The sequence below is a fragment of the Pantherophis guttatus genome, chromosome 1 (genome assembly GCF_059756535.1).
Source record: "Pantherophis guttatus breed Tessera chromosome 1, ASM5975653v1, whole genome shotgun sequence".
Lineage (NCBI taxonomy): Eukaryota > Metazoa > Chordata > Lepidosauria > Squamata > Colubridae > Pantherophis > Pantherophis guttatus.
In genome coordinates this window covers 249,449,278-249,471,479 of record NC_142063.1, presented here as the reverse complement: position 1 = coordinate 249,471,479, position 22,202 = coordinate 249,449,278, and the positions used below count along the sequence as shown (strand labels likewise).

The 22,202-nt window shown below is 39.8% G+C and overlaps 1 protein-coding gene across 1 annotated transcript in view; it reads left to right on the top strand.

Moving 5' to 3' along the window:
- Positions 1–22,202, top strand: part of FRK (fyn related Src family tyrosine kinase) — a 52,774-nt gene that overhangs the window by 10,391 nt on the left and 20,181 nt on the right. The window contains exons 2-3 of the mRNA XM_060689090.2: positions 17,037–17,158; positions 21,045–21,208. Coding sequence (XP_060545073.2) covers positions 17,037–17,158; positions 21,045–21,208 — 286 coding nt within the window. The remainder of the gene's footprint in view (positions 1–17,036; positions 17,159–21,044; positions 21,209–22,202) is intronic.

Here is a 22,202-nt window from a genome sequence, read left to right as displayed (position 1 = left end):
TGATGATGTCTGGGTGGGTGGGCGGAGCTGGTGCTACCAGTTCGCCCGAGCTGGATAGAACCAGCTGCATTTCACCAGTGACCTTGTGTTCTGCACGTAGGCTACAAAGCAACCAGGTTTTAATCATGTGACCATGGGGCATTGTGACTGTAACTTTGAGGACTGGTCATAAATACCATTCTTTCAGTACCATTGTAATTTCAAATGGTAGCTGAACGAATGGTTGTTAAGTGAGGACTACCTGAAGATTGGAAACAAGGAATGGTAAATTTGAAATTAATTTCAATGGAAATCTGCTTCTCAGATAGCTATTATATGAAAAATGAAAACTATACAGCTGGATTTCTAGTATATATTTTATCTATCGAGCAATGCTTTCAACTTGAATGAGCAATTTTACCTTATTTGAATCAGTTAAGTTCTTATAAAGATTTTAGTCATGATACAGGAAATGAAAAATCATTTTTGGTATGAGTATCTGGAATACTAGAATTGAATTCATAATTCAATTTCAGAAAGAAAGGTAGCTGAAAAATGTATAGATATACACAGATTTGTAAAAAAAAAATATGATAAAATATTTCTGAAGCATCATTGCAAAACAGCATGGGTAAATGTATTATGGTTGCCTGGATACAGCATTTAAATATTATTAAATGTTGATTTTTGGGAAAATGGTATGTGGAAAGAGCATAAATGTTTTATATTACTTTTGCCTTAAGATCTAATTGTGATCTGGTGTGATAGTTGTCAAAATAGAATTACAGTAATCAAAATCTCTCCCTCAAATTGTGAAGCCTTTTGAGCACAGCTGGAATTTTGAAAGCATCCTCTGGGTTCTTTTCTTACTCTTTTATCAACTAACATCTCCATTCATAAAATGGCCACTATGGTAGTGGCGGTCAATGACCAAATATAAGAATCAGGTCCCAGTAATCCCCCTGGAATCCAGATACATCTTACGCTGCAGTTTCCTTGTTTTCTTTGTATGATTTTTACCCAGGTTGGGGACATCTCTTCCAAACCAAAAACCCTGCTTTTAATTTCCAAAGATGCCCATTGTACCATGAAAGGCCCAGAATTAGTCTTGGTAGTAAAAGTAATCCTTTGAAATTACTTTACAACATGCTAACATCCCCTGTTCTGTTCTGTTTATAATGTCAACTGATAATGGAAAGAGGGAGTCCATAATGGGCTCCACTGGAATCAGACTGAATATCTCAGTTCAAGCTTAAATTCTAAAAGAAACTAAACTAAACTTTGTGGTTTAATATTAATCTGACTTACTGGAAAATACTTTTTCATTCAATTTGTGGTGACATATATGAAAATTAGATAGTGTCAAGAGTTGTTCAGCTGTATAAGAACTATTTCTAAATTCTCTGTGCCTCGGCTGGAGAAAACTAAAGATTCTAAAAACTTGAGCAATTGAAAAGTAGAATATTCAAATACATAGCTATGGCTAAAGAGCAGATATTGGAAGATAGTAGTACATTTTAACCTTTTAATAAACAGGTGAGTTGGTTGATTAGTGGTATAATCAAACATACACATTAACAGAATCATCTGTTAATGATTCTTTAATTCGCTTATCTTGCGGGTCAGTATTTTTGTGTGTATATATGTCTCATGAATGCAAACATAGGGGAGGTTAAATCATAATGTCAGAAAGAAAAAGAGAGCTGGTTTAAATTCTTCAATAGCAGACAGTGTCAGCTTTTACTTTAAGTGATATCAGTAATTTATCCCAGAGTACTTTACCTCACATTGCAAATGCGATATTTTAAAGGAGCCTAAAAGCTTTTATATCAAATGAAATAACAGGCGAGATGACTCTTTGAAAAAAAAATTAAGAAGCTAAATCTGATTATTGTAAGCGAGCATTAAGAATGTAATTGACTGATTAAAATGAGCAACATGTGAATTCAGATTAAGATAATGACTCATGGTGGAATCATGACTTCATTATGATTAAGCAGACTTCACAGAATTACACCACTGATTACAACAGAGAGGTTAGGAGGCCCCATAAGATAACTGTTATTTAATTTGCAGTAAATCTGTACATGTCTCTATTATTCTGAAGATAGAATGGGCACTGAAATGCTCACTTATATTCAGTTGCATCCATGACTGATTCCACTCAGAAAGCTATGGGAGGTTTTCTACAAGTTTACTGTAAATGCTATTGATTATGTGCCATTAAGAATGATTGACTCTTACTGACCACAAAGTCCCCCACCCCCCTCCATGATGATCTATTCCCTAGCCTGATCCTTCAGCTCTTCCAACAATACCTCCATTACTTCTGTAACTGAGCCCATTCACCTTGTGGTTGTCCGTCCTTTTCTCTTTCCTTCTACTTTTCTCAGCATTAGAGTCTTCTCCAGAGATCTTCTAGGTCTTCACATAATATGTCTGAAGTAGGATAATTTGAACCTCATCATTTGCGGCTCAACTTTGGGTTCATTTGTTTAATGATACATTTGTTTCTTTTCAGTATTCTTAGGAGTCTTCTCCAACTCCAAAGTTCAAAAGCACCGATACTGCTTACAGTATCCTGCTTCTTCAAATTTGGAGAACAATGCTCATTCCTAATTTAGGCCTAGCCTATGACTGAGTCAGTAAACCATGGTTCTGTAAACTGTGGTTAATACTGTTTGAATATAAAGAATAAAGTTTGTATAGCACTGTCAGGCTGCAATTCTATGTGTATTCACTAGGGCACTTGTGTATGGATCACTTGTGCTTCAGGGTGCTTCGATGACATCACTGTTGCCTGGGAGATGCTGAGTTGGGGGCTCCTTTCATGTTCCCAGCAGGAGCTGGAGTGACGGATGGGAGCTCACCCCACCCCATGGCTGCACCCGGGTCTCAAACGTGGGCTTGCTAATCTCAAACCCAGCATCCTAACCACGTGAGTCATTGTGCTCACTATTCACTAGGGAAATGACATAGGAAAACAGAACAAAGAATCTATTAGGCTTAATCTTTTTTGCAACCTGCATAATTGTATCTTTTTTCCAAGAAGACCCAGTGCAGTCGATACTTTTGCTCTGAGATGAAACCCTCTCATTTAGATCTTGAATTGACTTTCTATCCAATCTGTTTTTACTGGTGTTTAGAGAGAGAAATTAAACCTTCAGTATCGAGTATGGGAGATGAAATAATAGAGATGTTGGTTTTCTTCTCGCTTCTTTTTTGGAATTGCTCACTGTTACTCTTCCCACTCTCTTCCTTATGTTTTCTGCCTTCACCCACTTTGTGATAAAAATAGCTCTCCTTTAGTAAGAAGCTTGGGCAGGTGGTAATGCTTAATTTTCTCTAGGTCCCATGCTTGAGAAGCATAGATTTTTTTTTTTTGCAGTTTTTATATGGCTGTTCCAACTGAATGAGTCATGATCTTGTAATTCTATGGTTCATAGTTTTATCTATTTGGCTAGTGCACCAGATATGAAAAAGGTGAAGTCATGACTTACCTATCGCTGAATACTTGAAGTGTTTTTTTAATATCAAAATTTCTGCTTTGAGTATGCATTTAAATAATCAAAATGATCCATTTGTGAGCTTTAAAGCTGTTTCTTCCTTTAATGGCTCTTCATGCTTTTCCTGGAAAAGGCTTAGTTAATTTTTTTTGAGATATCAGCTGTTTTCCACTCTGACCTCCTTAACCATTTCTTAAACAATGACTCTTCGGCATGCATTTGAAACACATTTCTCTGGACTTTTCTTGTTATCAGTGATGACGCTACAGGCCATGAAAGAACAAAGTCCACAAATCAAAGGGCGTAAATTAGCTGCAAGTTAGCCATTAATAAATTAAGATACTGCCAAAGCATACAGATAAGAATAATGGCATAAACGATGGGAAAAGGGGTAAAGTTTTTATGAGCATTTTATTAGTTATCATATTGCTCCATTCAACCATTCACATTATCATCATTTATCAAAAAGCTCTTGAGAATGAGGAACAGTCCAATCTAGGAAATACAGGAGAACTGGTTGAGATCACAATTCGGGCGAAAAAATAATCTTCCCTTTGAACTTGAATTCAGCCTTTTCATATGTTTCCTGAAGTGTATGCTGGTGAGAGCCATATAGACTGTAGGATCACTGTTATTTAGATTGCGTTGTTCAACTACTGGATCCACTCAAAATGCCCTCTGGATAACATTAACCAGAAAATCAGAAATGCATAGAACCAGAGGCATGGGAGGACATTTAGCCAATATTAGTCAATTTATGCGGATGATCTTTTGTCTCGGATCTTTGTCACACTTTGGATGATAAATCAGTATTTTTTGGGCATCGGCATATAATAAGTGAAATGTAAGTGTTAGATATTACCAATAAACTTAGTGAGTACAGATAAAACATCACAATATTAGCCAAAATCTATTGCCAATAAAAATATAAATATGCATTGACAATTGGGATTGTACTATTTCCCCAGTAATATTATTCATCACTTCTTATATAGAGTCAATCGGCATATATATCCTGTGAACCCAGCATAAATCCACCTAAAAAGATCTATGTTATGCTCTTGGTTTTGTTTTAGCTATTTACATTCTTTTGACTCATATCTTTTATGATTCTTTCAGCTGAATATAACTATATGCAGTAGCTCATATATACAGTATAGTTTGCTTCCACATTGTGAAGAAACGCTGATTGAAACGAGACCAGATGTTGATATCTGACAAAAATAAGAATGAGAATGATGCCTACACTTTTGATGATGTCCACAGAAGAAGATAGGGAAAGCAAGCACAACATGGGACAGTATGTTCCTTGCTGCCTATCTTGTTCCTTCCTCTAGCTCAGGGGTGTCAAACTGGATTTCTTCGAGGGCCAGATCAGCATTGTAGTTGTCCTCTGTGGGTCGGCCAGGATGGTGGGGGGGGAAGATGGGACGGATGCCTCCTGCAGCACCCTGTCGGCCAAAACGGGGTGTAAGAAGGCTGTACATGACCCCTTGCACCCCATTTTGGCCAGCAGAGTGCTGCAGGAAGCCATCCAGGCCAAAAGCGGGGCATGTTGGGGGCCCTGCATGCAGCCCTCCTGCACCCTTTTTTCGCTAGCAGAAGCACCGTGGGCTGATCCTTTGCTATTTCCAAGCCGGCCTCGCGGGCTACATCTAAGTACCCTGTAAGCCAGATTCAGCCGCGGGCCTTGAGTTTGACACCCCTGCTCTAGCTAATTTTTAAAGATATATTGCGTTTTAAAAAAAAGAAACCCAGCATGATATAAAGCAAAGACACAACTTTCAGCCTAATCTATATTTTCAGCAATGTCTCTGGGACCTTGAGAGATTCAAGAGGCATTCTTAAAAAATAAAATTTCGGATAGCCGTGGCTAATATTTTGTTCGTGGATATTTTGTAATCAGCCGCATCCATCATGGCATGCTCTGAATTCTCATAACAATCTGATATAAGGTGCATCCACAGAACCTTTTGAATGCAGGTTTGTCTGCTCCTTTACATTTTGCAGAACACATAGAAGGTATGGCTATTTCCAGAAGGCAGAATCCCAATGGAATGCATTATTATCAGGTCACAATTGGGTGAGCTAAAATAAGCAGCTTAGAAATAGATCAAGGACGCAATTTGAAGGTCAAGGGCAAATGGCAGAGAGGAATGAAGCTCAGGGTAGAAGTCCAAGCTATTGTACTAAGTTGGAATGGGAAGGTCAGCAGCTGTATGTCCTGAATGCAGGTGCAGGATTTTAAGCTGGAAAGCTTCAGTGTCCAGATACCATGCAAGTACCAAAACCAAAACAAACTCTGTTCTCAAGGGAAGGCATATAGCACATTGTGATATTGTTTGCAGCCCACAGTCAATTGGACTGAGACCAGTAGCTACAGAAACTGTATGTATGTATGTATATATTTATGTATGTATGTATATATGAATGAATGAACAAATGTCCAAGCAAGTAGCCAGTAGTCTATCTGGAAACTTCAGCCATTCAAAGTGCAAACTGTAATTCCAGAAAAGGATCCTACAGTGCCAACCCTGTAACCATGGAGACATTTGTCTCCCTTGACAAATATGAGATGAGCTAGACCAGGGGTGTCAAACTCAATTTCATTGAGGGCCACATCAGGATTGTGGTTGACTTCAGGGGGAGGGGCATGGCCAGGTGTGTGTGGCCAGTTTCCACTGCTTCTGTGCTCGCTCTCCTTGGCCAAGTTGCTCATGGTGTGTGTGGGAGGGCAAAGTGTGTGGGTCAGAGGGAGCCCACTCCATCTCCTTACCAGGAGACCTGGCTTTGTAACCAAAGCATCCTCAGTGATAGGATAGGAGACCACCAGGAGAGGTCAGGAGGGGACAAGGAGATTGCAAAAGACAGCAGGGCTGCTGGTGGCCAAGTGCTAAGGTAGGATTTACCCTCACTCTCTCTCATCATAACCTTCCTTCCTTCCTTCCTTCCTTCCTTCCTTCCTTCCTTCCTTCCTTCCTTCCCTCCCTCCCTCCCCCTCCCTTCTTTTTCTTTCCTTCTTCCTTCTTCCTTCACCTCTTTTCTTCTTTTTCCTTCCTTGCTTTCTTCCCCTCTTTCCTTGTCCTGTTTTCTCCACTGGAAATAGATTCCGATTCCACAGCTGCCTTACTATTTGAAGGCTGAATGAAGCCTTCAACTGAGCAAGGAAGCACTGTGGGGCCAGGCTCATACCCACATCCACCCTGCCAGATTTCACTGTGCCAGGGCAGGAATGAGACTCTGTCCCATGGAGCCTGCTGCTTCTTGGGTAGGGAGGACAAGGAGGAGGAGGAGAAGAACAGCGAGGCTTTGCACCGGCTGGCTAGGCAGGGAGCAGGTTGGGTGGTGCAGGCTGGCTAGTTGGGGAGGGGGCAATCATTAGGTGCCTGCTGCTGCCAGCAGCTTAAATGCACTGACTGAAGCTGGAGTTCGCCGCATTGGGGGAGAAATGAGAGGCCCTCTGCAGAGAAATGTTCTGCAGAGCCTGCACTGCTTGAGTGGGGAGGGTGAGGAGAAAAACAGGTGCTTCAGTGCCTGGCTGGTGGGGTGTGGCGGGGCAGCTCCACACACCCCACCTTGCTTCGTACTCCACCCCCACCTCGCCTTGTGGCCATTGCCCCAGTGCGTTACTAAGCTTCCTGCTAGGTTACAGCGGTGAGCGAGGAAAAGCAGTGAAGAACGAAGTGAGGCAGGGGTGGGGTGGGGGATGAAGCAAGGCAGGAGATGCAGAGCTACCTCACCCACTCTACCCCACTCTGGCTTATCCGAGGGCCCTTCAGCCAGGCCAAACCCTCACCCCCCATGCCACCCAGGGCAGCCACATCTCTTCACTAACTTTTCCAGCTCCTTTCGCTGCCGCCGCATGCAGAGCAACTAAAGTAGTCTTGTGGAACTACGGTTAAAAAAAAAATAGTTCAAACCTTCCAACTTCTCATGAAAAAAAAAAAAAAGATCTCGCAAGGTTGGAAGGTCTGAACCATTTTTTTACTGTACTCCCACAGGCTACTTTAGTTGCTCTGCATGCGGCGATGGAAAACTGGGCCTTGTGCATGCCAGCCCACTGGGAAAGTGGGGGCTGGGCTGAAGTGACACGGGCCAGACCCTTACAGTTTCCAGGATGGCCACGCAGGCCAGATTTGGCCTCATTGCGGGCCCGCAGGCCTTGAGTTTGACACCCCTGAGCTAGACACATGAATTAGGATAGAATTGGTCCATGTCCTTTCCACATTCAGCATCATTTAATTTAGGATTTTTGTTCATTCCAGTAAATGGGATCGTTAAGCAAAATTGTATTGAAGTTTTGGACTTTTATCCAAATGTCCATCATCAAAATAACTCCCAGAAAGAGAAAAGCCAGGGATTAAATTTGGTGAGAAAGGAGAAACAAGCAAAAGAAAGAAAGAGATTAAAAATATAGGTCAGATTCAGCTTGGGACTGTGGAGGAAAATATCCAGAAAAAGATATCAATAGATCATTGACCTAGAATACTGCTGACTGCTCCATTCCAAACCTCCTCCTCCTCCTTCCTTCTTTGTCATGTGACAAAGCTGCTCTTAAGGGAGTAGAGAAACACTGCATACTTTCCTTACTTGTTCTATGTACAGGCAGACTTCGCTTCATAATGGCAACTGGACAAGCAACTCTATTGCTAAGCAACATGATTGTTGTCAGATGAATGCACTGACTTAAGACAGTTATGGTACTCCCAGTTGCCATTGTTAGATGAATCCCACAATCACAGAATATATACCACTATCACATGATTGCTATTTGTGATCTGCTGTCTTCTTCATTGACTTTGCTTCTCAGAAGTTGGCAGTGAAGGTTTTAAATGGTGATTATATGACTCTGGAATGCTCCAACCATTGCAATTGTGAGCTGGCTGCCAAGCACCTGAATCATGATCGTGTGATTGTGGCTATTGTGATAGCCACAATTACCAGGCTCATCGTAAGGCCCCCTCATTCAGCACCATCGTAACTTTGAGCAGTCATTGAACGAGTAGTCATTCAACAAGGACTATCTGTTTTATCAACAAAAAATATTGGCCTGTTTGACACACAGCAATCTTTGCCAGGCAGAAGTAGTGCCAAGCTGCCATTACAAAAGCCATGTCATGGCACTGTGATGCAACCCCTGCCTTTTTTATTGTGCATCATTACACACCCCAACTGGACAGAGATTACTGTATCATATAATTTTAATAATTTTAGCAAAGCAGTTGGAGCTGCAGGTACCCATGTTCCTGTGCCTATTTCTGTCAGTTTCCAGATGCCAAAACCTCATCTCATCTCACTTGGCATCTCTGACTATTTAGGAGGCAAATAGTTGCGTATGTAGGCTATTAACTGGTTAAATATTTATCTGAAAGAAGCACAAAAGATGAGGCAGAAGAATGAATTCAGCTAAAAAAAAAGGTGTAGCATTAAAAAATGCAGTTCTTTGGTGGACGCTTATTCAAAGATTTATTGAGGGAAATATTCATGTGGTGTTTACATATTAACAGAGCTGATGAGAAGAGGAAAACGAAGAATACAATTACAACCTGTTCTTTCATAACCTGGAAATGTTTACACTGAGCATTATTTCAATCTGTAACTGGCTGGAGGAAGAGATAGTTCTCCTGAGTTCTGAGATAAGGTTTCCTCCTTTCTAAATTTTTAAAGTTTGGTTGCTATAGAATAGCTTTTGAATTGGTCTTAAAAGATTTAAAAACAGCTCCCTTTTCATTGCTTTTATGAATAATGAAAACAATCTTACAGTGTTCAGCTAAAATATACTTTGGTGGCAGACACTTTGAAACAGATTTCTGTCTTGCTCAAAAATAAATGAAATATATGGTTTGGTTCTGATTTTCCTTTCATACTTTGCTGTTACCTTTAAAAATAGTTGCAGTGTTCAGTATAAATGTGATGTCCACTCGATCTTCTAAATAGCTCTGCCATTCATTTTATTAGAATGCAACTATTTAGACTTTTCTACCAATAGAAGAGAGTATTTGTAGCTCAGGGTTGAACTGTGAAGTCTTTGGTGCCTTCTGAGCTTGGTTGTTTGCTTGCAGATGTTTCATTACCCAACTTCTCTCTTTTGATCCTAAATCAAGCCAAATCAAATATGTATTATGGTTATAGATCAGCATAATCTACCTATAGTATTATTACATTTGCTGTATAGAATGAGGCTATCTTGTGACGAGAACACAAGAGTCGCACTGCAAGCAAGTCAAGGTCCATTTATAGTCCAGCCTTTTGTTTCTCACAGTGACCCACCAGATGTCTCTTGGATCCTTCCATGTAGGACATCCTTTCTTTTTGTAGTTTTCCTGCAACTGGCCTTTAGAGAGAGGCTTCCTCCAACCAGAAAACAATATGGTCTAATTGTTCTTGATATAGATCTATTGTCCTTGAATACATCTAGTCTGGTATTACAACTATCCAGGTTTGTGGCTGTCATGTGAATGAATTCAACTATGTGTTGTATGAAGAAGGGCTTCTCCTTTCAGTCAGCTTCACTGGATGACTTCAAGTCTTAGTATTATGAGAGAAGGAGAAAAGCTTCTCCCTGATTTTGTATACCTCAATCCAGAAGTGAAATCCAGCAGGTTCTGACAGGTTCTGGAGAACCGGTAGTGGAAATTTTGAGCAGTTTGGAGAACCGGCAAATACCACCTCTGGCTGGCCCCAAAGTGGGGTGGGAATGGAGATTTTGCAATAAACTTCCCCCAGGAGTGGGGAGGGAATGGGGATTTTGCAGTATCATTCCTCTGCCATGCCCACCAAGCCACACCATGCCCACCAAGCCACACCCATATAACCAGTAGTAAAAATTTTTGGATTTCACCACTGTCTCAATAGTGTTGCTGCAAGGTTTTTTCTTCTAAGCTAAAGAATCCTAAACAGTCCTTTCTCCAGTACAATTAAAGCGCAAAAACTGTCAAGATGAGGATGCATTTCCCCTTTTCTAAAGGTCAGCTTTATAATATATTATAAATAAAACAAAAAGGTGTGTAGCAGTTTGTTCACCACAAAGTGTATCTTTAAATCATAAGATGACGGGAACCACTTACTGCATTGAGGATGAAACCAATGATCCTCTATCTTCATTTAATCCTTTAGTATTTCCTCATTCCTCACCTCACCCTGGCAACAGTACTCACTCAACAGCTTGATTAAAGAAACAAATCACTGTTATTGCAAGGGCTTATCACTGTTATTGCAAGGGCTTCACCTTGGAATCTGGTTTGGGCTCCTGTTTCTGCTGCAATCTAAATTTGTTGATGCCCCTTTGGCTTTTTCATAGGTTACTGTCAGGAAGGTTTGACTTGTAGGATTAACATTTTGACCTCATTATATCTATCTGTGAAACATGAATTACCTCATGACTTGGATTGCAGGCATATTTAGCGCAGTTCACTATATGGAATTTTATTGATTAACTGTTTTATTAATTTGATCAGATTTGTAGCCCATTTTCCTCTTCAGAGGACACTCAAGGGAGCTAACCAGAAAAACTTAAACATAAACAGTTACATTGCAATGTAATAAAACAACAATGCAGGAAAGCAACCTTGCATTTAAGATGAGCATAAAGAAAGAAGACAGAAAAAGTCACTTGCAATTCCCAGCATTCCAACCTTGCCACTCTAACATTGCAAATTCCATCTGAAAATAATTTCTTCCCAATAAATGTGAGTGTATCTATGCATTTCTGTACACGTATAAGTTACGTGCTGGAAAGAAATGACACTCCAAAAAAATTACTATGAATTCCTAACTGATTAAAACAAGTTGCCTGTACAAACCCAATTTATAAAGTGAACTTTATATCCCCATATACCAACCATACCCAATGAACAAAAGCATGAAAATATATTACACAAATATGTTCCTTTCGCTTCTTCAAGCACAAATAGTGAACAAGAAGAAATCAAGAGAAGTAGGAATTAGAAGTTTTGTGGTAAGAGAAAGGGAGAGCTGCTGCACAGTAGAGAAAGGAAAGAGAGAAAGAAAGAAAGTGATGTTTTAGGTATAACAAAATGGGTTGACATTCAGTAAGCAAACATCTGCTAAGGCTCAGCTTGTCCTCAAAGGCATCCATGCTTATCAGCAATGGATTCTACAGCCATTTGTACCTCCTACCTAGCTGTTTGTTTTCAACAGTCTTCTATTCTTCTCAATGAATGCAACTGACCTGCCTTGTGTCAATCCACAGGGGATTATTTAGGCAAAACATAGGTTGTTTTCAGCAAGCATGCTACTAATTCCCTTAAATCATAAGTACGTAGCTTATGAGGAAAGTCTGGGCTTCTTCACTAAAAGGAAAAAAAAAAGCATAGTTTGAAAGCTTGATTCTAACAAACGGACTGAAGAAAGTGAGACTATATATAAAGAGACTCCCTTGCTCACTTTAACATCCAGGCTGATTCATATCAAGATAGAGGTAGTCCCTCAGACAAACCACTAGACAACAGGCTGTTTAGTTTATTAAGAGTAAAAATCAAACACTCCCCTCTTGAAAAAAAGTCTACAAAACAATTGATGACTCACCAACAGAATAAAATCTTCTCTGCATCATTCACCATTTGGCATCTTCAGTTGGTTTTACATGAGCTAACATTTCTGAACATTCCTTAAGAACACACTATACCGTATCCAAGTCAAATGAACTAAAATTCAAATTTTCAATTTTCCTTTTACCATTAATACCTCTCTCTTGTCTGGATTTAATTTGAGCCTGTTTACTCCCATCCACTGCTTTCTTCCTTGACTGATTTGTGTGTTAGATTTATATTCTGCCTTTCTTTTGTTCAGGACCTCATGAAATATACAAAACATTCCTAAATTCTGTTTTCTCCTGCATTTGTAGGCCTGTGAGGTGGCTTTAGCTAAGAGAGACTGACTAGCCCAAAGTCATCTTGTGAGCATCTGTGGGGGACGACTAGAACCTGGAACTTTTTCCAATACCTGAATTCCTACACACTCAAGTTTCAGTCAAAATAATCTGCTGCTGTTTTCCTGAAGTTAGATTGAAAGCATAGCAATGGTACCTGATCTAAGGGCCTGAATGTCTCCCCTCCCATTCTAAAGACAGCCACTTTACAACAGTAGAAGAAATTCAGTATCATATCATTGAATACTTCCATTACTTCTTGAGGCTAAATGCCTTCTTTGCAGGGCAGACAATATAAAGACTCAATGTACAGGAACTCAAAATCCTGAGGAGTTGTTTCTTCTTTATGCATATTTTGTCTACATCAGAGTGTGAATGTGTATGTGTGTTGAAAGAGAAGCAAATACAATGCACACAATTCTATAAGGATGTGCATAAGGAAACAATGAATATGTAAAACTAGATTAACTCCAGCTAGTATGTTTTAATCTTTTAAAAAGCTAATCATCCTTTGTTTTCTCTAGGGGTGGCCAATTACTTTTTTGATAGGTCTTCATTCTCACAAGGTTAGTACATTGGGATCTCAAGATAGGCAGGACTAAAATAAAATGAGAAAAATCCAGAAATGGATATGGACACTTGTTTTTTTTTCTCTCTCTCTCTCTCCCTCCCTCTCCCCCTCTCTCTCCATTCATCCCTCCTTCCCTCTCTCCCCCCTCCCCCTCCCCCTCTCCCCTCTCTCAATCCCCCTCCTTCTGATTCCTTATTAACTGAAAAGAGGACTTAAAATTCTTATTTTTTTCTGATAACTTATGGAAAGTGATCATTAAACCAGAACCACACAATAAGGAAATCCAATTTAAAATGTATTAAAGTTAATGTTCCATGAAAAATTCCAATGAAAAATTCAGTCTTCTGAGATCATTATTAAAACACAAGGAAAGTGTCTAAAAGAATTAAAAAGTTCCACAAGCAATAGCTGTACAAAAATGGAAAAGATCAGCACAGAAAGAGTTTATTTTAAGGAGGTCAGAATAGAAGGGAAGTTGTAGCACAGGAGAAAAGAATTATTCAAGATACTTCAAAAATAAAATTGTATCTCTCGCCATCTTGAGGTGCCAGAAACTAAAATCCAACAGCAGAGACTATTGTTAAGAGTCTAATTATTTTTTATGAAGCAATATCTCACATGAAAACCCCATTATTCCTGGTGACTTGCCAAAATATGTGGGTAATCTGTTCAGTTGCTGCTTATGAATTGGATCAGTTTCTCTCAAAATTGACACCATATTTATTAACAACTGGAACAATAAATCATAATTCCTGTATCCTCTGTCCTTCCTTAATTGCTCCATCTTACCCATCATTCCATTCCAAAAACCAAAAGCCATAAATTGGTCCATCATTTTTTCCCCCTTCTGGTCAACTCCCCTCCTCCAGTCTCTTTAATTTTTATTGGTATTTTTCCTATTCATTGGAGCTTTAAAACTTCAACTTTAAAAATAAAAAAGATGAGAATACTACAATAGTATAACAAAAGACTGGTGCTATTTCATTGGATTGCTATTTAATATAGCAAAGGAAATTGTACTTTACAAAATTACAAAAGTTAGATACCATTGTTCCTTTGTGAAGAAAGGCTATCATAAAGTGTTAAATTTTAACATAGCTCGGTGAGAAAACTCATTAAAAAAACTTGTGCAAAGCTAAATATATTTACCCTAAAACAATTTAAAATCTTCTCATAATCCTTTTACTCATTTCTTTTAATTAAAAGTAATTCTGTTTAGGCGTACATTGTTCTACAATCAGGCTAGGATAATGCAGAGTTAAGTTGTTTTCTTTTCCACCTTTAATTCCTTATTTTAATTTAAAGCATTGTGTTATCTTTCAACAAAATAACTAGCTTTTGTGATCTCTTGCAGCTACAGAGGGATTGATCATTTTATCAGCTTTGCTGCAGTGATTTACTGTCCAGGAGACTTTTCACTAACCTACTTATAGTTCAGTCAGCATCCATAAACTGGGAAAACAGCAGAACAACACGGATTATTAAAGCAAGAGCTCAGTAGGCCTTTTTAATAACATCCTGACCTCAGAAATTGTTGTTAAAAATGTCCAAAATACTATGGAAGGATTTTTTTTTTTTTTGAGGCCTGAATAAAGTATCTTCCATGAGTTTTTGAAATCAGATCAAGGACCTTGCATGACATTAGGGCATGAGTGTCTACTTCTAGCTCGGAAGTGTCTACTTCTAGTCTATTTTTACTCTTTAGTTAATTTGTATTTTGGGAGAAGAGTACGGTACTTTTTGGAGTATAAGATGCACCTTTCCCCCCCCAAGAGGCTGAAAATTTGGGTGCATTTTATACTCCAAATGTAGCTTTTGGAAACAAAAAGCTTTTTCGAAGCTTTTTTCAGCCCTAACGAGGCGCTAATGAGGTACTTTAACGAGGCACTAGTGCGATCTCCATGCTTTGCTCTGACTCTCAGCTGTTCTTTAGAAGCTTTTTTTCAGTCCTAACTAGGCGCTAGCCGAGTGAAGCTCCCTCTGTGCTTTGCCTGCTTTTCTCATTGCTGTTTCCTCTCAGCTGTGCCTTAGAAGCTGTTTTTTATCCCAAAGACGGGGATAAAAAACCAGCAAACTAATGTGCTGAAGCCGACCAGACTAAGGACACTAGCCAGATGAATACCTGGTAGGCAGATTTTTTCTCCCCTATTTTCCTCCCCAAAAATTAAGCTGCGTCTTATACTCTGGTGCGTCTTATACTCCAAAAAATACGGTAATTGGTTGTATAGCTGACGTGACACTGATGCACACAAGATAAGTCAGTGTTCCACAGTGTTTCTCAACCTCAGGAACATTAAGATATATTTATTTATTTATTTATTATTTATTATTGCGATTTATATGCCGCCTTTCTTCCTAGGGACTCAAGGCGGCTTACAAAATGACAAATTCCAATACAAATCACAATGAAATAAAATTAAAATCAGCAACCCTATTAAAAACAGTTTAAAATTATGACAGTGTACCCCCAAACGGATCAGTTGAGTTGACGAAAGAGCCACGTCTTCAGCTCGCAACGAAAGGAAAGAAGGTCGGGGGCTGTCCTGAGTTCGGTGGGCAATCCATTCCAAAGGGTCGGGGCTCCCACAGAGAATGCTCTCCTCCTGGGGGCTGTCAGTCAACATTGTTTGGCCGACGGCACCCTGAGGAGGCCGACTCTGTGAGAGTGCACAGGACGGTGGGAGAGCGGATGGAGATGGTCCTGCAAGTACCCCGGGCCTAAGCCATGAAGGGCTTTATAGGTGAGGACCAGCACCTTGAAATGTATCCGGAGCACCACCGGCAGCCAGTGCAGCTCACGCAGGAGAGGTGTTACATGGGAGTATCTAGACGCCCCTGTAACTACCCGCGCGGCTGCGTTCTGGACTAGCTGGAGCCTCCAGACGCATCCCAAGGGCAGCCCCATATAGAGGGTGTTACAGTAGTCCAACCTAGAGGTAACGAGGGCATGAGTGACCGTGGCGAGGGCATCCCGGTCTAGAAAAGGGCGCAACTGGCGCACAAGACGCACCTGTGCGAAAGCCCCCCTGGTTACGGCCGTCAGATGGTCCTCTAAGGACAGCTGAGAATCCAGGAGGACACCCAAGTTGCGGACCCTATCGGAGGGAGTAAGAGTTTCTCCCCTGATCATTAAAGATGGAACCTCCAGATCCCGGGATGCCGGCATCCACAGCCTCTCAGTCTTGGAAGGGTTGAGTCTAAGTCTGTTCCTCCTCATCCAAACCCGCACCGCTTCCAGGCAGTGGGACATCACAGAAAGGGCATCCCTAGGGTGGTCAGGGGTGGAGATGTAAAGCTGGGTATCATCAGCATATTGATGATACCTCACCCCAAAACCATGAATGATCTCACCCAGCAGTTTCATGTAGATGTTAAAGAGCAGAGGGGAGAGAACCGATCCCTGAGGCACCCCACAGAGGCCTCTGGGAGGATCTCTGACCCCCCGCCCAAACAGATTGCAGACGACAAGAGAGATAGGAGGAGAACCACTGTAAGACAGTGCCTCCTAACCCCATCTCCCCGAGCCGCTGCAGCAGGATACCATGGTCGATGGTATCGAAAGCCGCTGAGAGGTCAAGAAGGACCAGGATGGAGGAACAACCCCCATCCCTGGCCCGCCAGAGATCATTTACTAGGGCGACCAATGCCGTTTCCGTGCTGTGACCATGCCTGAAATCAGATTGGTAAGGATCGAGGTAGTCTGTTTCCTCCAGGAATTGAGGGAATTGCTGCGCCACCACGGACTCAACAACCTTCGCTAAAAAGCGAAGGTTGGAGACTGGACGGTAGTTGTTATGGACTTCAACAAGTCAAGGCTGGCTGGGGAATTCTGGGAAATGAAGTCCACTTATCTTAAACTTGCTGAGGCTGAAAAACACTGGGATCAGATGTGTTTCTAAATACTGTTGTATATTCATTTGTGCTGTTCCCAGCCTGTATGAGGAAGGACCTCCTGTTTCTATTACTTATTAAGATTATACTTCATAGATAAATAATTTGTTCAGAACTGGTCCTTTGCATTAACATATGATTATTCTTGTAAACCTAGTTCTGACTACTAATTAGTTGTACCTATTTCTTTCTCTTTTAGGTGGTTTTTTGGGGCTATTAAACGAGCAGATGCGGAGAAACAACTCCTTTATCATGAGAATGAGACAGGAGCCTTCCTAATCCGAGAGAGTGAAAGTCAAAAGGGTGAATTTTCCCTTTCAGGTACCCTCCACTTTTTTCTATCATAGAAATGTTGTTAAATTAGATTTAATTTTCCTTAGCTTGGTTTAGATAAACTGGCAGCTGTTGTTGATGATCACATACACTTTTTATCTGGTGAGTGGGTCATTGTTTAGAAGTAAACATGCATACAGATTTGAATGTCTATGAATGAATACTTTTGAGAAGTACTTGAAGACTCTGTTATTCCTGAGGTTTTTAGCAGAGCATGTTTTTAGCAGAAGTGCTTTTGGGTTCTTTTAAGGAAAAAAAGCTTACCTCATAAGCTGTGTGATCCTTCCTTGAATCATTTGGGGAGCCAAATTATAGAAAACTTTGTTTATCTCAACCTTATCCCAAAATATTATCCCAAAATATATCCCAACCCCTTTGCTTTCCTTTCTACAAAGGAAATGTGGAATCTTGGTTGTCAAAATCCAGACAACCATTATATGACAGCAGAGGGTTAAGAATGTTGTTTCTTTTTGCTGACATCTAGTGGTCATCCATAAAATTACAGCTCAGATATTTCTTGATAAAAATATTTCCATTTCAGCAAGACTTCCCTCTTGATTTTTGACACCCCTGCAAGTGAAACTTTAATCTACATGTAGTTGTTGCTGAAAGTTAGATTGTTTTTTTTTAATCTATGAAGAAGGCAATGGCAAACTATTTCCATACAGCAGAAAAAACAAAACAGAAAGAAACAACAAATATGTCCATATGTGTCCACCAGGAATCAATCTTGACTCAAGACTTTAATAAATAATCAGTCCAATAAAAAATGTAAAAAAGAAGCAAGAGATATATTTTTATTGGCAAATTTGATGCTTTTCTCTAATATCAGCCCCACCATAAAATAGTAACTATGGTTGCTTTGAAATTACTCTGAATATAACCAGATATGTTTAAAATGTTTATGGTTTCTCTCCAAACCTATAGAGTGTAGGGAATATGGATAATACATCATGAGTTTTTGTTAATTTATTGTCTATACTTTCTGATGGGATGCAAGTCACTTATGTTGGCTTGCAAGACCGCCTATGGATTAGAGATCCTAGTTTGTACAGAATATTGGGCTTGGTGTGGCTAAAATGACAAACAACAGAAGTAACAAGTTTAAGAAAAAAAATAGACGATAAGAAGAAGTGTATGGAAACAAGAATGGTTTGCAAGGTTGGGAAGATCTTTGGTGGGGATACGTTCAACTCATTGTTGACTCTTGGAGACTTCCTGGACAATTCGTGGCAGTTTTCTTTAGCAAGGTGTTTTGAAAGTTGTTTGCCCTTACCTGCTTCCTAGGGTTGAGAAAGAATGACTAGCTCACTCCCAGTTGGTTACATGGGATTAGAATTTACAGATTCTTGGTTTCTAGCCTAATGCCTTAACCAACACCTTAACTGGCTCTTTGAAGAGAAACAATAAACAATAAACACTCAGTTTATGTATATTTTCTTTTGTTTTCTGACGTCATCTCTTTCATTCCTTTGGCTTACTATGTCTTACTCTTTCTCTGTGCTTTGTACAACATTGCTTATCCTGATCCTAGTAGCATGAAGTGTATGTAAATGTGATATGCAATAAAAGACACTTTAGTTCAATGCTTTTCGCTAAGCCTGCTTTATTGATGTAGAATGCGCACTTGAAAACTGGAAATAAACTTTAAAAGTACAGCAGTAGCTTTCCATGACCTACACCCTCTTGTGGCAGCTGATGGAAGTTGCATGTTCAAGGCATATTTTCCCTAAAAAAAAAAAAAAAGTTTTCAGATAACTTTATTAGATTTTTGAAACTAGAAAAAACAAAAAGTAACAAAAAGTAATAATTAAGATGGAAAAGACAAAAAAAGTAAAGAATTAAAGAGAAAGCAAAGCCAAAGGTGCAGAAAGAAAAGAAGTACAAAGAAATTACTCCTGACTTTCTTTTAAAACAGTGATGATTAGTGATTAGTGATGATTAGAAACAATAGTAGATAATCAAGGCTTCCTGATAAAATAATCAGTTTAAAGAAAGGAGGGTTAAGAATTCAATTAACATAGAATTATTGTTAATGAAACCCTGAATATATTAAATATGCAAGTCTGATTTAAAAACAGGGTTGCTGTTCTCCACATTGGTCAGTGAAAATTGGAAGGATGATGTGCAGCAATTGATACATTTATATATCTGTGAATAATAACCTATATGGATAAAATTATTTATACCCAGTAGCATACTATTGATCTCTTCTTTTTCTCTGTATCATGATACCACATTTGGCTTCTTTTCTTTCAATCTTTTGAGGATCAGGGCAGTTATGCAGCGAGTGATCACTTTATTTTGGTTAATGACCAACCTGAAGCAAGGTATATAAGAAGACCCATAGAAGAATAGCATACTTAAGTAGAACAACTCAGCATTGTGCTCTAGAGAGAAGAGCAGTGCAATTTTAACACTTTCGCCAACTTTTGGGTGGGCTTTTAAAAAACATAAACACATTTGTAATTTATTTTATTTAGCTATATTTATCACATGTATACCTGGCCTTTCTATCTGGCTACCTAGATTTAGAGCATTAGAATTATTAAACTCCAATTACCAATACAGGTAATACTCCAATGCTACCAATACAGGTAGTCCTCAATTTATGACCACAATTAAGCCCAACATTCCTGTTGTTAAGTGAAACATTTGTTAAATGAGTTTTACCCCATTTTATGACTTTTCTTGCCACAGTTGTTAAGCGAATCACTGAAATGGTTAAGTTAGTAACACCATTGTTAAGTGAGTCTGGCTTTCACATTGACTTTGCTTATGAGAAGGTCATATGACTTGAAACACTGCAACTGTCATAAATATGAGTCTGTTGTCAGGCATCACATGTCACTACTGCCATGGACATGTAAATCACATGTCCATGGCAGTAGTGGGTTTCAATTTCGGCTGCTACTGGTTTGCTCATGGGTGCTCGCGTGCTTGCACACTTCCGCGACGCTTCTGCGCATGCACAGAGATGTCTGGACGGGTGGGCGGAGCCTTCTGCCTCCGCCGCTACCGATTTACCCGAACCAGTAGCAGCAAACCAGTAGCAACCCACCACTGTTCCATGGGGATGCTGCAATGGTCATAAGTGTGAAAAACGGCCATAAATCACTTTTTTCAATCCTGTTGCAACTTTAAACTGTCACTAAATGAACTTTTGTAAGTCAAGGACTACTTGTATTCTGAAAAAAGGCACTACATGGCTGAATATCAAAGGTACAATTTGGGGGGTGGGTAGGCCTGGTGGCTGACAGTAGAATCTGGGGAGTCTGCAAGCTGTAGGAGATCCATATTTGCTGCAGAGAGTCCAGGCATGATCAGTGGTGGGTTCCTCCCGGTTCGGCCGAGCCGGTAGCGGTGACGATATGACATCACTGAACTGGTTCTCCCCCTCGCCCCCCCACCTCCCCACCCACCCACATTATTCTTACCTTTTATTTGGTCCCACCCCCAATCTATTGCTGGTCCCTGAGTCCCAGCTGATGACTAGAGGGAAAAAAACTGTTTAAACTCTTGCTGCGGGGCTTCAAAGGGCCGTCCTACAGCTGATCAGTGTTAAAAGCAAACAAATGAGTCGGGTCGTAAGTGTGAGGACTGGTCGTAAGTGCAAGGACCTTCCAGAAATGACTCTGACCAGCTAGCCACGCCCACCTAGTCACATGACCTCCAAGCCACACTCACAAAATAAGCCATGCCCACAGAACCGGTAGTAAAAAAATTTAGAACCCACCCCTGGGCATGATGGTGTAGAAGCTCACTTGAAGGTCTCAGTTTTTGTAAACCATTGTGGAGGAGGACTACACGACAGCCTTCTCATAGGCATTGGAAAAACAAGAGATGGTATTTTTGTACCCTTTCATTTTCTTAGTTCGGGATGGAGCAATCGTGAAGCACTACCGAATCAAACAAATGGACAACGGTGATTTTTTTTTGACACGGAGGGCAACATTTCACACTTTGAATGCTTTTGTCATGCACTACAGTAAATCCAGTGACGGGCTGTGTGTAAGGCTTGGGAGGCCCTGCATAAAGGTACAGTATGAAGTCTGAATGTTTCTCCTCTCCCCCTGAAAATCCAGAGATTAGTATTTGATTATCGAGTTAATTCAGGTATGATTCCCCTACATGCTGTGATCACTGCTTTAAGAAATGCACTTAACTGTATCATTCCATTCCTTAGGCATTTCAACATCATATCATTTTGGGCAAATAAATGTGCAATTGAGGTGGAAAAGAGGCATGTCACTGTGTGATTTATGAAGTCACAGTATAAACTTATATTGAGATGAAATCGCTAAGCTCATAACTCTTCCTGTCTCTAAGTGGTGCCTAAAAACAGAAGCCACAGATCCGATCAGGGTGGTAGAGACAGTACTTAAATATACGTTAAAGCTTTCTGGCTTTCTCCTGCCTCCATCTAGGGATATTTTAATCTCCAAGATACTAAGAGAAACACTTGAACAAAATCACCTATTAGTTGAATATCTGAAGCTTTTCCTACATTATAGATCATTTCAAAAAGCAATTGCATCAAGATGTGGATGTGTTCACATTTACTCTTTTGATTCACTGAATCAAAAGACTTATGAAATGGAGACAGCGTGAAGATTAACTCCTTGCATTTTGCAGAGTTACCCAATGAATAAGCAAATATGTTTTGGTTTTTTTTAAACAATCTATTTCTTCATCCACTTTTGGTATTTATTTTGGTGAAAACAAATCTGCCCTTTTATATACATTTTTCCTAAGACTCACATTTTTTAAAACGTATTTTTCTATAGTGCTCAGAGTTTAACAGTTGGATGTAAATATAAATTAGATTGGTTCATATTAAAATATAAATCTGTCCAAGTTGAGGGGTGTTGTATTCAAAACATACCCGGTCCTCATGCAGTGCAGGATATGCAAAGCCCAAGATTTCCAGATAATTCTTGCCATGCCTCTTCCTCCCCCCCCTCATTTATCAGATTAATGAAATAAATTGTGCTTTGACCTACCTGTAATTGCCCAGAAAACTTAAGTTATT